Here is an 18,123-nt window from a genome sequence, read left to right as displayed (position 1 = left end):
AATAAGAATAAACAAGAACCAGTGTCTCAAGCAGGGGCTGAATATTGTACGGGAATCAAGATATCAAAAGTAGGGAGTGGGGGAGGGTGGATCCCTAAGAATCTGTGCAGTCTCCCTTTTGCGGTTGACTCAGATTTGGGTTGGAATCTTTGCTCCTTGTTATTGATGTGGTTTTCGGCGAATGACTTCAGCTCTCTGACAGATAAATGGGAAATATTATCCCCTTCCTCACAAGGTCATTAGGAGGATTAATGCCAAAACACAGGTAAGAATCTAGCACCTGTCAGGCACCCAGCAGGTGCTCAAAAAATTACAGATGGTATCATCAGCTTAAAAAGACCAGCAGCCAGGTGTGAGGCAAGGAGAGGGTTGTGGGGATGCAGGAGGTGGGGGAATGGGGTTTGGGGTGGGGGGTGATTCATGAGGGGGAGAGACAGAGGGTGGGTGAAATTCTGGGTCCCTGGCAACTCAGCTCGGTGGCTCTGGGTGGCAACAGTCCAGCCAGGCCAGAAGCGGCCTTCAGGAGAAGGAAAGACAAAGACTTCCCTAATCCCCACCTGAGGAGCCCTGGTGGTTCTCCTTAAACCAGTTAAGTGCTTGGCTGCTAACTGAAAGGTGGTGGTTTGAACCCACCCAGTGGCTTCACGGAAGAAAGACCTAGAGGTCTGCTTCTGTAAAGATTACAGCCAAGAAAACCCTATGGGGCAGTTCTGCTCTGTCACATGGGGTCACTATGAGTCAGAATCTCCTCAATGGCACCTAGCAACAACAATAAGCACCCACCTAGTGAGTGAGTACCCAGTACCCAATCCCTGCAAGCCTTCTCACACGGCTGCTCCACCATCTTTGATGATGAACAAATAAGGGCTCCCACCCGCCGAGGCGTGTCCACCGTGGATTTCTTTTAGTTTTGCAAACTTTTTTTTCAAGAGTAACTGAGACAAGAAGCGTTTTAAAAAACAACGTTGGGACTGGGTATTTTGTGGTTTTTCTTCTCCCCACACCCATTCTATGGTGAATTTCCCTGAAGACACTACTGAGCCTCCAGGCATTAGCCCTTCAAGCCTGTGTCACCAACATTTTTAGAGCTGGAAGCATCCTGGCCGACACCAACAGATAGAGAAACCAAGGCCCAAAGAGATGAAGGGAGTTTGCGGCTAATTCGAGATAAAAACTCAGAACTTCTGACTCCTGAGCCCAGCCTCTCTGGCTCACAGGATGTATTCCTGGGCAGGCAAATTCCAATATGACGGAAGACGAGGTATTCCCAGCTTCTTAAAACACTTGGGAATAACAACCAGCATTTTACTGGCTCATCAAAACCCCATTATGTCCCTGGCTGCACACGCCACAAAAAACATATCCTAAACCCAAATTCCAAAATTCTTAATAGTTGTTCAGCACCCCACCCCTCGCCCTCAGTAGGTACGATGATCATGTTCACGAAAAACAGCCAGGACTCAGTAAAATTTCATCGGTTCAAATTTTACTGATTTGGAACGAAATAATTCAGAATGACTCAAAACTTGGAAATGACGTTTCCCTTACTTAATACACTTTCCCAGGAAAGGGCAAATTGAGTATAAAATCAAAGTAGGAATGTTAAAAATGCAGAACCTTTAAGCACTGTGAAATACCATTCTTGCGTACTATCAGTGTGCTAAGTACCAATTATTAGCTATCAAAGTTTAAAGTCCTCTAATAGCTACCTAAGGAGCCTTGGTGGCACAATGGTTAAGAACTCGGATGCTAAAAGAAAGGTTGGTGGTTCAAACCCACGCAGCAGCTCCACCGGCGAAAGACCAGGTGATCTGCTTCTGTAAGGATTATAGCTCAGAAAACCCTAAGGGGCAGTTGTACTCTGATACATGGAGTCACTATGAGTCGAAAATCAACTTGATGGCACCCAACAACAATAACTACCTGCACATGAAGATAAGGTCTTAAAACTCCGATGTGCACATACACAGCAAAGACTGGGAAAGCTGATAAGCAATAAGCCTGTTATCTTTGCTCTACTAGTTTGTACTTTAAATAACAGAATTATTTAATGACTATTTTTCAAATGAGAAAGACACATATGACACAAAATTCAAGCAGAGTGAGAGTGTACAAATTAAAAAGGAAGTTTCTCCTCAGAGGCAATCACTGTTCACCAGTGTCTTGGGTTTCCTTCTAGAATTTTCTATCCATAGAGAACAGTTCCCCACGTGTCTGTCAATTTGTCGTACTGTGGGGGCTTGTGTGTTGCTGTGATGCTGGAAGCTATGCCACCGGTATTCAGATACCAGCAGGGTCAACCATGGAGGAGAGGTTTCAGCTGAGCTTCCACACTAAGACAGACTAGGAAGAAGGACCTGGCAGTCTACTTCTGAAAAGCATTAGCCAGTGAAAACCTTATGAATAGCAGCGGAACACTGTCTGATATAGTGTTGGAAGATGAGCCCCCCAGGTTGGAAGGCACTCAGAAGATGACTGGGGAAGAGCTGCCTCCTCAAAGTAGAGTCGACCTTAATGACGTGGATGGAGTAAAGCTTTCAGGACCTTCATTTGCTGATGTGGCAGACTCAAAACGTGAAGAAACAGCGCAAACATCCTTTAATAATCGGAACCTGGAATGTACCAAGTATGAATCTAGGAAAATTGGAAATCGTCAAAAATGAAATGGAATGCATAAACATCGATATCCTAGGCATTAGTGAGCTGAAATGGACCAGTATTGGCCATTTTGAATGGGTCGATCGTATAGTCTATGCTGGGAATAACAACTCGAAGAGGAATGGTGTTGCATTCATCATCAAAAAGAACGTTTCAAGATCTATCCTGAAGTACAACGCTGTCAGTGATAGGATAATATCCATACGGCTACAAGGAAGACCAGTTAATATGACTATTATTCAAATTGATGCACCAACCACTAGGGCCAAAGATGAAGAAATAGAAGATTTTTATCAGTTGCTACAGTCTGAAATTGATCAAACATGCAGTCAAGAGGCATTGATAATTACTGGCGATTGGAATACAAAAGTTGGAAACAAAGAAGGATCAGAAGTTGGATAATGTGGCTTGGTGATAGAAACAATGCCGGATATCTAATGATAGAATTTTGCAAGACCAGCGCCTTCTTCTCCGCAAATACCTTCTTTCATTAACATAAACAGCGACTACACACAGGGGCCCCGCCAGATGGGACACACAGAAATCAAATGGACTACATCTGTGGAAAGAGACGATGGAAAAGATCAATCTCATCAGTCAGAACAAGGCCAGGGGCCGACTGTGGAACAGAACATCAATTGCTCAGATACAAGTTCAAGCCGAAACTGAAGAAAATCAGAGCAAGTCCACGAGAGCCAAAATACAACCTTGAGTATACCCCACCTGAATTTAGAGACCATCTGAAGAATAGATTTGACGCATTGAACACTAGTGACAGAAGACCAGATGAGCTGTGGAATGACATCAACGACATCATCCATGAAGAAAGCAAGAGGTCATTGAAAAGACAGGAAAGAAAGGAAAGACCAAGATGGGCGTCAGAGGAGACTCTGAAGCTTGCTCTTGAGCGTCAAGCAGCTAACGCAAAAGGAAGAATTGATGAAGTAAAAGAAATGAACAGAAGATTTCAAAGGGCCTCTCGAGAAGACACAGTAAAGTATTATAATGACATGTGCAAAGAGCTGGAGATGGAAAACCAAAAGGGAAGAACATGCTCGGTGTTTCTCAAGCTGAAAGAACTAAAGAAAAAATTCAAGCCTCGAGTTGCAATAGTGAAGGATTCCATGGGGAAAATATTAAACGACGCAGGGAGCATCAAAAGAAGATGGAAGGAATACACTGAGTCATTATGCCAAAAAGAATTAGTTGATATTGAACCATTTCAAGAGGTGGCATATGATCAGGAACCGATGGTACTGAAGGAAGAAGTCCAAGCTGCTCTGAAGGCATTGGCGAAAAACAAGGCTCCAGGAATTGATGGCATATCAATTGAGATGTTCCAATAAACAGATGCAGTGCTGGAGGTGCTCACTCGTCTATGCCAAGAAATATGGAAGACAGCTTCCTGGCCAACTGACTGGAAAAGATCCATATTTATGCCTATTCCCAAGAAAGGTGATCCACCCGAATGTGGAAATTATAGAACAATATCATTAATATCACACACAAGCAAAATTTTGCTGAAGATCATTCAAAAATGGCTGCAGCAGTATATCAACAGGGAACTGCCAGAAATTCAGGCCGGTTTCAGAAGAGGACGTGGAACCAGGGATATCATTGCTGATGTCAGGTGGATCCTGGCTAAAAGTAGAGAATACCAGAAAGATGTTTACCTGTGTTTTATTGACTATGCAAAGGCATTCGACTGTGTGGATCATAATAAACTACGGATAACATTGCAAAGAATGGGAATTCCAGAACATTTAATTGTGTTCTTGAGGAACCTTTACATAGATCAAGAGGCAGTTGTTCGGACAGAACAAAGGGATACTGACTGGTTTAAAGTCAGGAAAGGTGTGCGTCAGGGTTGTATTCTTTCACCATACCTATTTAATCTGTATGCTGAACAAATAATCTGAGAAGCTGGACTATATGAAGAAGAACGGGGCATGAGGATTAGAGGAAGACTCATCAACAACCTGCGTTATGCAGATGACACAACCTTGCTTTCTGAAAGGACTTGAAGCACTTACTAAGGAAGATCAAAGGCCACAGCCTTCAGTATGCACCTCAAGATAAAGAAAACAAAAATCCTCACAACTGGACCAATGAGCAACATCATGATAAACGGGAGAAAAGATTGAAGTTGTCGAGGATTTCATTTTACTTGGATCCACAATCAACAGCCATGGAAGTAGCAGTCAAGAAATCAAAAGACGCATTGCTTTGGGTATATCTGCTGCAAAGGACCTCTTCAAAGTGTTGAAGGGCAAAGATGTCACCCTGAAGACTAAGGTGCGCCTGACCCAAGCCATGGTATTTTCAATCCCATCATATGCATGTGAAAGCTGGACAATGAATAAGGAAGACTAAAGAAGAGTTGACACCTTTGAATTGTGGTGTTGGCGAAGAATATTGAATATACCATGGACTGGCAAAAGAATGAACAAATCTGTCGTGAAAGAAGTGCAGCCAGAATGCTCCTTAGAGGCAAGGATGACGAGACTGCGTCTCATATACTTTGGACATGTTGTCAGGAGGGATCAGTCCCTGGAGAAGGACTTCATGCTTGGCAGAGTACAGAGTCAGTGGAAAAGAGGAAGACCCTCAACGAGGTGGATTGACACAGTGGCTGCAACAATGAGCTCAAGCATAACAACAACTGTAAGGATGGCGTAGGACCGGGCAGTGTTTCATTCTGTTGTGCACAGGGTCGCTATGAGTCGGAACTGACTCAAGGGCGCCTAACAACAACAAGAGAACAGTTGTGTATTCATCTTTTCTTGCCCTAAATAGCGTTTTAAAGAAACAGTCCATACTTCAGACTGGACTTTCTCCAATTAATTCAACCCTAGGTTTTTTTTTTTTAGAGCCTGATAAAACACTCAGTGGAACATTGGAGACGTGATGTTCGATTGCTGTCTGCTTTAAAATCCCACCTGAATGGATCATGCGCTGCCTGTGGTTGATGTTCAGGCTTGGGTTTCCTTAAATAGGTGCATCGACCATGGACAGCCTGGTGGCAGACACCCTGGTGGCCAAGACCAGGAAGAGCCCTGATAATCCAGGCCTTGTCATGGTGTCAGAACTTATCCAAAGCCATTGGTTCTTACTGCCTCTGAAACAAACTTACCTCATTAATTATGATCCTGCTGGCCATCCGTAGTCGGGTCCTGGGCCCAAATTTATTGGTGATCATTACACGTAGGCCCGCCTCTGGGAAGCTGAACTTGGGAGGGCTGGAGCTCATGATCTCATCCACCATCACCACGGGGTTTTTGCCATATTGCGGCTTCTCCTTCACTATTGAGCACAATGCCATGATTAGTGCTGAAATCTCCGTGAGGACACACCTAAGGTCTGGGATGGATTCCCCTTGTGTGGTAGGCTTCTCTGGGTTGGCAGCCGGCAGCCACCTGGAAGCCAGTCGGGTTGACTGGCCTCAGCACCTCCCATTAGTCAAAGTACTGGTTCTGCAATGCCTGCCACCTTGAAGTATTAGACAGGTGCCATGGGACCACTCATCAGATGTCCCACCTTTAGCAACCCCCCTACACTTGTGGACACGCCCTCCCTTCTGGAGCCCTGTCTTGGCTAACTGCAGAGGTCTTTCAGCCTCACTGGGCAGCCCACCTACAATACAGACAGGGTCCCTGCTACCTTTGCCCCATGGCTGTGACTGTGAAGGGGCTTTTCTTTCCTCTGGTTGACAGAGGTGCAGAAGAAACTTTTCAAATTGACAGGGGTCACCTAGAATGGAGAATGTTGGGAAAGCTCTAGACTTCCCATGTGGCCACTTGTCCCTGTGACTCATTCTGGGGCTTTTCCTTAAATGACCATCTCCACCCCACAGGTCATTTAAGAGTGCTTCTAACTGTCCTCTAGGGGCCCAGCAGTGAGGCTCACAGGGCCTACATGAGGCAGCTGTGCCCAGGAGAGGCGCCTGCTTGCCCAAGGGCACATGACAGGCTACTGGCTGAGCCCAGCTGCTTTGACAAAGCCCAGCACCCTCCAGGAGTGGGGCTGCTCCTTCTCTCTACCCTTTCCCACATCGTAAGGCTGAATAAAGCCTCCTAGTCCCTGGACCTCTTCCTTATAATCTTTGCAAGCATGTCCTGGGTTGGGGGATTTCACATTTAACTCCAGGGTCCCAGAAGGTTCTAGAAACTGAACTCATGAACACAGCACACACAAGCAGGCTGAGTTTCCCCACTGAGCAGCTGTAAAAATGGATATGCCCCTCCCTCTGCCCTGGTAACCTGTTCCCAGTGAGTGTTCTTCACGAGCAATAGGGTAACCAGGGACTGGGTATAGGGAGCAAACCCGTGAGCAAGTTAATGGCACAAACATGAACAAACGCACACCAAACGCACACCCCTCACCAAACAGGCAGTGAGGCTCAGCAGACAGGAGGCGTGTGGGTTAGAAAACAAAGCCAGGACCATGCATTTGTTGGAGATGGATGCCAACCTCCAGCGAGGCGTGCGCTGGGCTGGGCTCATGGGACTTTTTTTTTTTAAATGCATGTGTTATGCTTGCATGAAAGCAGACTACTTACAATTTAGAAGAGGAGAGGAGTTAAGGAGACAAAGGCCGACAGTGAGTGCCAGATATGATTAGCGTGCGGTGGGTGCCAGAGGCTGGGCAGCATTCTCGATGGCGGTGCCGTGCCGGGGGTTATTTGGAGGAGTAGGTTAGTAGAGGGGCTTCTACAGGGAGCTTCGATGCTCAGGCCTCTGGCCTTCGGGATGACCCCTTGCCTGGCTGAATGCGACGGCTCTGTTTCCTCTCTGAGGAGCAGGAGTGCCCACAGCCCCTCCCTGCTGCAGGATGCTCAGGGGGCTCCATCTCAGAGGCAGGTGGGAACCGGCCAAAGAGCTGCAGGCCCCTTCCAGGAGATACAGCCCTGTCATGGGCCCTGATGGGGAGCCCTGGGCTCAGAAGGAGGGAGCCGATGGAGTGTCGGCTTTCTCAGGTGGCAGCCCTGATAGCTGCTCCCCAGGTACTATGTCCTGGTACCGCCCACCATGTGGCAGCACAAGGTGGTACCTGCAAGCCCAGAGAGGCTGCCCAGAAGGTAACTCAATTAAAGCACATTTTCCCCCAAGTTCAGCCCAATGCCAGGCACCAACCTCTTCCTCCCTGACCCAAGTCAAAGTTGTACCCGGGGCCAGGTAGCCTGGGATGGTCCCACACTGAGTCCACTGAGCTAGACTAGCTTAGTACAACGCAGTGACCAGTGGTCAAAGGGGGCCTGGCTGTTAGGCTGGGTCCAAGGCCACCTGGAAACGAGGAAGGAGAGGCTGAGCTCTCAGTGGCTGGAACCAGGGGTACCTTCCTGGCTCTGTTCCCGGGACCCTTTCTTGGTGGGTAGGGCCCTGCTTTCTGACTAGAATTGCAGTGTGATGTGAAACATTTGTCAAAGTCTTAGAAAAGAGACTAAATGAACAAAAACAAAGAACTGGTCCGAGCCGATTTGTCTAGCTCAGCTGTATGACCTTGGAGAAGATGTAAGAACACAAAGGTGTTTTGTAAGTGCGGCGGCCAAAGGCTTTATAGTTTCCTCTCCTGACAAGAGGTGTGGCCACAAGGATTCTGATTTTCTGTGTGTATGTGTTCCTGAAAGAATCTAGCAGCCAGGAATCTTATATTCTGTGGGGGGGGTGGTTAGACGGCATCCTGCCTAGAGGCTGAGGATGGGCTGAGAGGAACTCTGACAACATCTCAGGATTCCCTGACAACGCCATTGGAAAAGCGGCTTCAGAAAGTCCTGAAGCCCCTGTTCTCCTCAGCACCACCAGAGGATATTACCAAGTGCTTCCTCCTCCTGCTTCGGTCAAATCTGTTTTTAAGGGCCAGTGCACTGGAGTGGCTCACGCATGTCCCTCTGGGAGCCTTTTATAGGACAGTGAGAGGCTGTGAGGCAAGGGCCAACCCTCCACCTAGGACTAGAAAACCCCAACGTCTAAACCTTTAGGCTCCCACTTTCCAATTCTAGAAGAACAGGCCTGCCCTTCCCTCTCTCCCAGTTGAAAGGAGACATTATCTTCCTTCCTTCCCCAGTGCTTGGGGGAAGGGACAGTCCTATGTCTAATCTTCTGGTTTCCTAGAAATTGTCCCAGACTTGAAGAGATTTGGGGAAAAATTAACTTGTGGGGAAGTCCTTATTTGGGTGCAAAAGGGATGGAGACATGTCAAGACAAAGCACCAGAAAAGGTCCCACGCAGGCAGAGGCCTGAGGGGAGCCTGGATTTCCCTGAAAGGGCCAGTAACTGAGGCCCCCGCCATATTGGGAACAAGGACATTCCATCAGCCACAGAGGGTGCTAGGTAGCTCTTGGGCTGGCGCTCCCCACTCAGTATTTCTCTCATTCGTCAGGCCAGTCTAGGAGAGCCTGGAGGTACTGATCTCACATCTACGTGACTGGGCAAGAAGCAACCTCTGTCCCGAGTGACTGTGTGTGGAAACCTTCAAAAGGTACCTCAGAGCCATTGTGTATGTGGATCTAAAATCCAAAACCAAGGCAAAAAACACTGCCTCCCCTTCTGAGGAGGTTGTCCTGGAAACAGGCTCTCCCCTGGGGCAGGCTGCTCTGTATTAATGAAATATAGAAATGGGATGGCTGTGTTTTGACACACAGGCAAAATCCCACACTCTGCTGGCTTCCTTTGCTCAGTCCCTAGTGGGGGCTGTGGCCTTGACCGCACCCCACCCCACCCCCCAAGTCTGCTTCCTTCCATGTGGAGAGAGTCACCCTTCACTTGGGCATCTGCTACAAGTGTCTCCTTTTGGGGGTTACCGAGACAGGGGACAGAATGCATCTGCTCCAAGTGTGTGGGGGTGAAACCCTTACTCTGATCCACAATAGAACAAACACCTGGAGGGCGGGGAGCAAGGAATATAGACATAGCCGCTAAATGTCCTAGACACAGGCTCATATGGGCCCCTCCAAGATCACCTGGCCCAATGGCTGGCATCACAAATGACTCAAAGTTGCCTGAAAGAGGGCATGACTAGCCAGGGCCATGGGGACCAGGGAGAAAACCTCCCAGGTGGCCAGCCAGCCCCAATTATTTCACCTGGCTCCACAGGCCTTCAGCAATACTGGGGGATGGAACTCAAGGAAGCCGCCTTAAACCCTGGCTTTGGATATCCTAATTGTAAGAACCTATTCAGGCTTTGGAGTCCATGGGTGGTGCAAAGGGTTAACACACTCAGCTGGTAAGGCTGGAGGTTCAAGTCCACCCAGAGATGCTTCAGAAGAAAGGCCTGATGATCTACTTCTGAAAAATCACCCACTGAAAACCCTGCGGAGCACAGTCGTGGTACCATGAGCTGGAACTGCTTGACGACAACGGGTTGGTTATTCAGACTTTAACACTGGTCTCTGTTACGGAGGCACGTGAACTTCCTCTCTTTTTGGCAGCCTCCCCGACAGAGGGAATCACCTGGTGACTGGCTGGATTATTAAGAAATGAGGACAAGGTTTCCAAGGAAGCAGCCAATCAGGCCTAGACAATTCAGGGTTCTATAGCGATGACAAAAGGAGCCCTGGCAGCGCAATGGTTAAGTGCTTGGCCAGTAACGGAAAGGTTAGTGGTTCAAACCCGTCAGCCACTCTTCTGGAGCAAGATGTGGCAGTCTGCTTCTGGAAAGATTATAGCCTTGGAAACCCTGTGAAGTAGTTTCTACTCTGTCCTATAGGGTCGCTATGAGTTGGGATCGACTTGATGGCATTGGGTATAGAGGTGACAAGGGCTGGCTCTGGAGGCCCAGAACCCCAGTTTCCAGACAAGGCGGCTAAGAGCAGCTGAGGAGACGAGGCTGCTCTCTCCCAGGGCAATGGGCTCCAAGTGGGGTTCTCTGGGGAACTGGTCGGGGAATTCTTGCTCAGCTCAGTGGCTGCCGTTCCTGGCCTGACTCATTTTCTGGGCAAATGTTCCCAGCCTAGAAGCCAGCGGGTCCCTCCAGTCTGGGCCTGGCACGTGAGGACCATGGGAAGGCTTAGGCCTGCTCTGCCACCCCCAAGCCCTCAGCTTCCCGTTGCTGGCCTTTTACATGGGTCACAGAGACACCATTGCCTTTCAGGAGAGCCAAGTAGGACCTTGAACCTTCCTCAGAAGGGCTGGAAAATTCCCAGGGATGGGACTTTTTTTTTTTCCTGGTGTACCTTCCCTCTATCCTTCTTCCATCTAAAACAACATCAATATATGGGTAACATCTCAGACCCTAATTCTCCCTCCTCAATTTAGATGCCTTTGATCAAAGGTAAGTCCTGAGAGTGGGGGCAGTAGTGATTCAGTGGCAGAATTCTCTCCTTCCATGTGGGAGACCTGGATTTGATTCCCAGCCAATGTACCTCCAGCTCAGCCACCACCTGTCAGTGGAGGCTTGCACGTTGCTATGATGGCGACCAGGTTTCAAAGGAGCTTCCGGACTAAGACAGACTAGGAAGAAAGGCCTGGTGATCTATCCCAAAATTTGGCCAGTGAAGACCTTATGGATCACAATGGTCTAATCCACAGCTGATCACGGGGACGGCACAAGACTGGCCAGTGTTTCATTCCGCTGTGCACGGGGTTGGCATGAGTCGAAGCTGACTTGACAGCAGCTAACAACAATGACAAATCCTGAGAGAGTGACAATTTAGGGGGAGTGTATGTGTATGCGTACTTGCGTATGTGCACTTAAGAGGAGAGAGTGGCTTCAATGACAGTATTTGCATCCCTCCTGTCTGCTCAGCCTTACCTTGCCCCAGCAATGGCATGGAAGGGTCATCATAGTTAACGTCATAGTAACCATTACCATCCTCCAGCTCGTTGTTGACCGTGCTGCCATTTGCGACGGTCTTTTGTTTGAGTGTGAAGAAGGCTTGCATCTTCACATTGTACCTGGAAGTGTAAGACAGTCGGTCAGGGGGGACCTGGGAGGGGAGTCCCACCGACAGCGTGGGTGGGGAAGTCTGCTGGGGTGTCCCGCTGGGAGCAAGGTGGGGAACCAATGTTTCCTAAGCTGATGGGTTTCCTGACAGGAGCTTTAAACAATGTGCAGTGTGAGGGGCTGCTCCTATTGAGCTGTTAGTGGGCTTCCTGGGGGCATTAGAGAGTTTTAGCCCAAGAAAATGATTCATACTTGCTTACTGTAAGATACAAGCCTGTCTGAATAAAAGGAGCTCAGCCAAGCCTGTAGGACAGGCTTGAAGGAGGCATTACCTGGCCTGTCCAATCTCCCACAATCAGCAAATCACACTCAGGTGGGCCTCTCCGCGAACAACCCCTGCTCTCTCAGAGCCAGCCCTGCCATCCTCCCTGAGAGATGCCGAGTCTCTCTCAGTCTCAAAGCCCCTCAGGCTGGCTGCCTCACTGAAGGTGATTCTCTTGAAATTTGACAAGTTATAACCCATTTTTATAAAACACAGTGGAAATTTGTAGTTTCATTCAACTCAGAGGGTTGTTTTTAATTACCTGTGGAGGTGTGAGGAAGAAGATGAAACCTGAGCCTGGCTCAGCTCACGGGTAGTTGGATCTGGGCCGCTTTCAAAGAGACATGAAGCTTATGCCCTCAGTACTGTGAGTGGCGCCCCCTGTGGCTGTGCATGGCAGCGGCCCTGAGAGGTACCCTGTTAGGAAGCTAAAGCTGCCTGGTCTTTTGAAGACAGTGGTATTAAAGTGACTGGACATTCATAGAGACAGAAAGAAAGCGTGGCCACTCTAGGGTTGGAGAAGCAGCAAAGAGTAGGGGTACGAAGGTCTTTGCTTGCATCTCATTCTGGGGAGCAGTTACCCTGGCATGATTTGCCTGGCCTGGCTGTGGACAGGCTCCCCAAACAGTGTCTGAACATCACTCCCCCACATTCTGGCTGCCCCCATTGGGGTGCCCACCAGAGACCTGGGGCTGGACAAAAGGGATGGAAAGAGTCCACGGAGGCGGAGGTTTTTTCCTGGCTCAAGCAAAAGGCTAGAACAGCCCAGAAGTTGAAGGCAAGGTACTTACTTCATGATCAGAATATAAAACACATACAAGATGATGAGCACCAAGCCTTCCCACCTCAAAAAGAAAAACGAGACTGTGGTTAGAGCCGGGGAGCCACCACCCTCCCCAGGCATGGGGGGCTGGGGCAGAAGAGGGCGGGGTGTCTTTGTCTGCCCTGTCCCCGCGCCCAGCCCAGACCCAGGCATGCTGGGTGAAGACGCCCTGGTCTGCGGCTGCCCCTCCCCCCACCCCCCCATCTGAAGCCCTCTTGGAGGCTGAGAGAGAAGGCTGAAGGGAGGGTCTACTTATCTACAGGAGGTCTGTAGGACCCAAGCAGAGTGCCCCACTCGCACCAGCTACAGAGAACTGGGGGAGTGGCAGAGGAGGGACCAGGGCCACCACACCCCAGGGTTCAGGACAGATATTGGCCTGGAGTCACACAGATACAATCTTAAGAGACCTGACAGCCACCTGAGACCCAGATACCAGGGTAGCTGTGATGCAGGTGAAAAGGGGCTCGCATCCCACAGGGCCCTAAGAACTGACTAAGACAGGGGTGGGGCCCAGGCATAGAAGCCTCCTGGGAAACAGGGTGGGGTAGGTGGTCTTGCTGGGATGCACTCTTGCTGTTCTCTGGTGGCGCGGTGATCTATTTCCAAAAAGATCACAGCCATGGAAACCCTATGGGGTACAGTTCTACTCTGACACACATAGGGTCACCATGAGTAGGGATCAAATCCATGGCAACTGTTTTGTTTGTTTTTGTGTTGTGGATACTGCATCTAACCCGTGCACAGCAGGGACGTTTGGGGCTCTGACCACAGACCTCTGAAGAAGCCACACAAGCTGAAGCTTGTTTGTTCATCTGACAAGCACGTGCTGAAGGCCTACTATGTGCCCGGCATGAGCCACAGCCATTTTGGGAGCTCTTCCTTTGCTGACAGGAAACCCACAGACTAGCAGAACCAGAAAGGGACATGTAGATGATCTAATTGCATCCCCTCCAATGCCACCTAAGGCTGAGGAAAATGAGACCCGGGGAAGCAGAGAGGCCTTCTCAGAGCTAGGGGCAAGGCTGGACCAGGATTCAGGGGCCAGCCCCTCACTCCAGGCAGCCGAATGCCCTCAGCCAGATCTCCTGCACCTATTGCCACAAGTAATCACACGCAGGATGCAGGTTCCAAACCACCATCAAAAAAAGAAATTTTGATGGCTTTGGAAGGCACCGCGCGTTCACTCGCTATAAAATAGGGTGTAGCTATCGATCTTTTCTTTGGAAGTTTGTACTTTACATATCTTAATGAAGGGATCATTCCCTACCTTGATGTCAAAGGCAACTCCCTGTATTTTGTTCTGTTAATCATTTTTAAACATTTTTTGCTTTTTATAGTTAGGTCATTAATTCACCTGGGATTTCTTCTTGTATAAGGTGAGAGGCAGCTACGGCTGCTAACAAAAAGACTGGTGGTTCGAATCTACCAGCCACTCCTTGGAAACCCAATGGGATAGTAGTTCTACTCTGTCTTATAGGGTCGCTATGAGTCAGAATCAACTCGATGGCAATGGGTTTGGTTTTACGAGTAAAGTGTGAGGGAGGGATCTGATTTTATTGTCTGCTGTGTGGGTCCCCAGCTGTCCCAGCAACACTGGAGACCCCCATCCTCCCTCACTGCATTCTTGTGACACCCCTGTCTTATCCCTACGTCCCATAGACTCATGGCCCCATTTCTGGATTCTTGGTTCCATAGTCCAGATTGTCTTATGCTTATCCCTGGGGAAATTACCACACTTTTTTTTTTTTAAACTATTTTAGCTTTAGAATACATCTTCATACCTATCAGGCCGGGAATATTAAGGGAAACACTTTTCGCCACTTGGGAAGGATAAATAAAGGTATGATTGCTTAGAATGATACCATTTTACTTTAACAACATGTTAAGCTTATGATTCAATGAAGCCAACAAACAAGGATGCTGGAAATGAATAAAAAAGGAACAGCTAAAAACAAATGTTAAAACTTACCACACAATTTCTTCATCGTATATGAACTGAAAGGCAAGAGAAAGAAAGAGGTGGTATGTTTATTCCAAAGGAAAAACAAATGTAGACCCCAAAACACCCAGAGCTGACTTCTGTTGGCCTCGTTATTTGCAAACGGTTGATGTGCTCAGCTGCTAACCAAAAGGTCGGCAGTTTGAATCCGCCAGCCACTCCTTGGAAGCTCTATGGGGCAGTTCTACTCTGTCCATTAGGGCCGCTGTGAGTCACAATTGACTTGAGGGCAATGGTTTCGTTATGTTAATGAGGTCATACCAGAACAGCGTGGGTCCTAAACCTAATCACTTCTAAACTACAAAAAGAGCAAAACAGACGCAGAGACACACATAGGAGCAGACGGACGACAAGGAACGTCATGGGACTTCTGGGGTTACTGACAAGGAAGGACTGCTCCCTAGAGCCATGCTCTGAATTCAGACTTCTAGCCTCCTGAACTATGAGAAAATAAATTCCTGTTCTTTAAAGCCACCCACTCATGGCATCTTTGTTACAGCAGCACTACATAACCAAGGTAGTAATTGCTGTGCAAGCTGAAAGACGACCGTACTTTGCTTTGTTTGGAATTTTCTCAGGAGGCATTCGTTACTTTGGAAAAATCACACCATCACTCATGGTGCTTCAGGTTCAAGCCCAACATGCCGGCATCAGTCTGCATTGGTAACTGTCGGGCCTGGTGGTTCCCTGAATGTGGCAACATCGGATTACTTCATCGGGTTTTCTAGTGTGGTCAGGAGGCCCTGGGTGGCACAGATAGTTAAGTGCTTGACTACTAAATGAAAGGCTGGAGGTTCAAACCCACCCAGAGGTGCCTTAAAAGAGAGGCCTGGTGATCTGCTTCCAAAAGGTCACAGCCATGAAAAGCTTGTGGAGGGCAGTTCCACTCTGCACACATGGGGTCCCCGTGAGCTGGAAATCAACTCGAAGGCAATTGGTCTGGTTTTGTGTTTTTTTCAAGCGTGGTCATGCTGAAGCAGTCACATACTGAAAAAAGTGTTCCTTCATTTTTATGTCTCCTTTATATTACAATTAGGGCATTATGTTGGTTTTCTGGAAATTGTGTAGATTATTTTATCTCTAAATCTCAGTTTCAGGGGTGTGGTAGGCAGCCTTTAAAATGCCCCCAGTGATCCCCCCTCCTGGTATTCAGGCTCCCTTGAGTGGATGTCATTTCCTCCCCTTGAGTGCCGGCTGGACCTAGTGACTTGCTGCTAACAAAGGGAAAATGGCAAAGTGATAGGACAACACTTCTGAGGCTGGGTGACAAAACACTGTGGCTCCCATCTTGGGTACCTTCTCACCCACTCTCTGAGGGAGGCTAGCTGCTACGTTGTGAGCTGCCCCATGGCAAGGCCCAGGGAACAAGGAACTGAGGTCTCTGGCCAACAGCATGGCTCCGAGGCCTGCCATCAGCCCTCTGAGTGATCTGGGAAGCGAATCCTCCCCAGTTGAGCCTTGAGATGACCATGTCCCGGCCAACACTTCAACTGCCGCCCACAAGACCCTGAGCTGGGGGACCCAGCTAAGCCACTGCCAGATTCCCAGCGCACAGACATTGGGAGATAATGAATGTTTGTTGTTCCAAGCTGCTGAGCTTTGGGGAAAATTTGTCCCGCAGCAGTAGATAACTGATACAGTGGCTGTCATGGAAAGCTGGCTCCAGGTCTGGGAGGGCTGAGAACTGTTGCTGTAGGGTACATTCTGTGCACGCTCTATGTGTGTGCCCTCCTTGAATGTAGCCTGCCCCAGTGCCACCACGCTGAAGTTCCACTGGATTGAAACCACTCTCCCATGGCTGGCGCATGCCTTGGCAGTAGTCTCTGTCATGCACATCACTATCATGTCATGTCATGTGCCATGATGCCCCCCAGCCCTGGGGGGCCACAGGGTATGCAGGATTGCTTGCCCTGATACTAGCAGGCCCCAGGAAGCCCTGTTTTGGCTCCTCTGCCTTTTCTTTCTTTCCCCAGGCTCCTGCCTTGACCCCAGCTGCCACCTCTGACTACTTCAAGCTGCTCCCCACATGCTCCGCAGTTGTTCATGAAACCAGAAGCTCTGCCTCTAGAGCTGGGTCCCCCAAAGAGTCAGTGGCTCTCGGCAAGGGTCTTCAGGGCCTCTGAGGAGCCAAATGCCTGAGCTTAACGGTATGGCCCGGGTGACAGGTGCCTTGGTGTTTTCCAGGCCTTTTTGCTTTCAAGAGGGTTTCTGGGGCTGCTCCATAACCAAGGTGTCAGGGACAAGATTTTTGGGAAAGGGAGGCACGGTGGTGGGGGAACCCGTCAACGTAAGGCAGTGAGCCATCAGCACACCCCACTGTTGGGGGAGCCGTGGGGTCTCTAGTTCTGATGCAGGGCAGAGTTGGCAGTGGTTCTGGACTTAGCAGGGTCCCAGCCACCCCGCCACCTGGGGCAGGGGGGCTAACTCACCGCAATAAGCACGATGACAGAGAGCGTGTAGTACACAGAGTCCCGGCACACGGCCCACCACGTCAGGCGCACCACCTGCCAGGCACAGGGCTGTCAGCTACTATCGCTGGGCAACGGGGTGGGGGGACACAGCCGTGGGGAGGCTTCCTCACCCCACCCAGACCCCCACAGGTACACAGGTGCAGGAATGCTCCCATGGAGCTCCTCCTAATTGTGCCTCCTTGCTGCCCCTTGCTCTCCGTCACATTTGGAGACCAGAACAAAACCAAGCAACGCTTTTTAGTGATGGCAGAATTGCTGCTCTTTCTCCAAGCGCTAAAATTACGTGTCAGGGCAGAAGCTGTCAGTTGAGGCGGAGGACGGAGATACTTGCTTGCTCCACCCGATGCTGGTACCTTCTGGAGGTGACTGGCTGCCCACCTCTACCTCCCTCAGACAGGCAGGCCCCTCCCACGAGGTCCAGCCTAGTACCCCCTGTGGCTCTGAAAACCAGGAAGGTGCCAGGTTTGAATTTCCTGCTGGAAGACCAGAGCCAGGCCCTAGATATTTCCAGAATCTAGTTCAGGGACAGGGTTCCAGGAGGTGCTTGTTAAATATTTACTGCTGTGGGATGAACTCTCACCCTAGGGCTGGCTGAGACAGCGGATGCCGTTCTTGCCTCTCAGACCCACAGAATGTCAGACACAGAAATGGGGTCAGAGGGGGAAGCTGGCTTGCTGACAGCCACAGCAAGTGCCCCCGCTGGCAGCCCAGCCCCCCTGCACAAAAGCTTCCACTTCTACAACTAAGGGGAGCTCGTCAGATAGGCTGGGAGAGGAACCACTGACCTGTCCAGCGAACAGCCCACAGACTCCGATTATACACAGGATGTTGAACACAGCGGAGCCTACGATGGTCCCAACTCCCACGTCTCCATGGGTGATGAACACACCTGGAAGGAGAAAGACAAATCCTGGCTCTTGTCCACATGGCCCCAGGCCAGCCCCTTCCTCTCAGGCTCAGGCCGACTGTG

At 49.4% G+C, this 18,123-nt stretch overlaps 1 protein-coding gene across 2 annotated transcripts in view; it reads right to left on the bottom strand.

Moving 5' to 3' along the window:
* SLC24A4 (solute carrier family 24 member 4) overlaps nt 1-18,123 on the bottom strand; it is a 209,516-nt gene that overhangs the window by 29,735 nt on the left and 161,658 nt on the right. Inside the window, exons 6-11 of one of the 2 annotated variants that reach the window (XM_049899489.1) lie at nt 17,939-18,042; nt 17,112-17,186; nt 14,653-14,678; nt 12,652-12,705; nt 11,407-11,549; nt 5,792-5,961 (exon numbers count right to left, since the gene is read on the bottom strand). In XM_049899489.1, the coding sequence (XP_049755446.1) occupies nt 5,792-5,961; nt 11,407-11,549; nt 12,652-12,705; nt 14,653-14,678; nt 17,112-17,186; nt 17,939-18,042 (572 nt within the window). The remainder of the gene's footprint in view (nt 1-5,791; nt 5,962-11,406; nt 11,550-12,651; nt 12,706-14,652; nt 14,679-17,111; nt 17,187-17,938; nt 18,043-18,123) is intronic. The other variant, XM_049899490.1, reaches the window with a different exon arrangement.

Source organism: Elephas maximus, chromosome 10 (assembly GCF_024166365.1).
Source record: "Elephas maximus indicus isolate mEleMax1 chromosome 10, mEleMax1 primary haplotype, whole genome shotgun sequence".
NCBI lineage: Eukaryota > Metazoa > Chordata > Mammalia > Proboscidea > Elephantidae > Elephas > Elephas maximus.
This window is presented reverse-complemented; position numbering and strand designations above follow the sequence as displayed.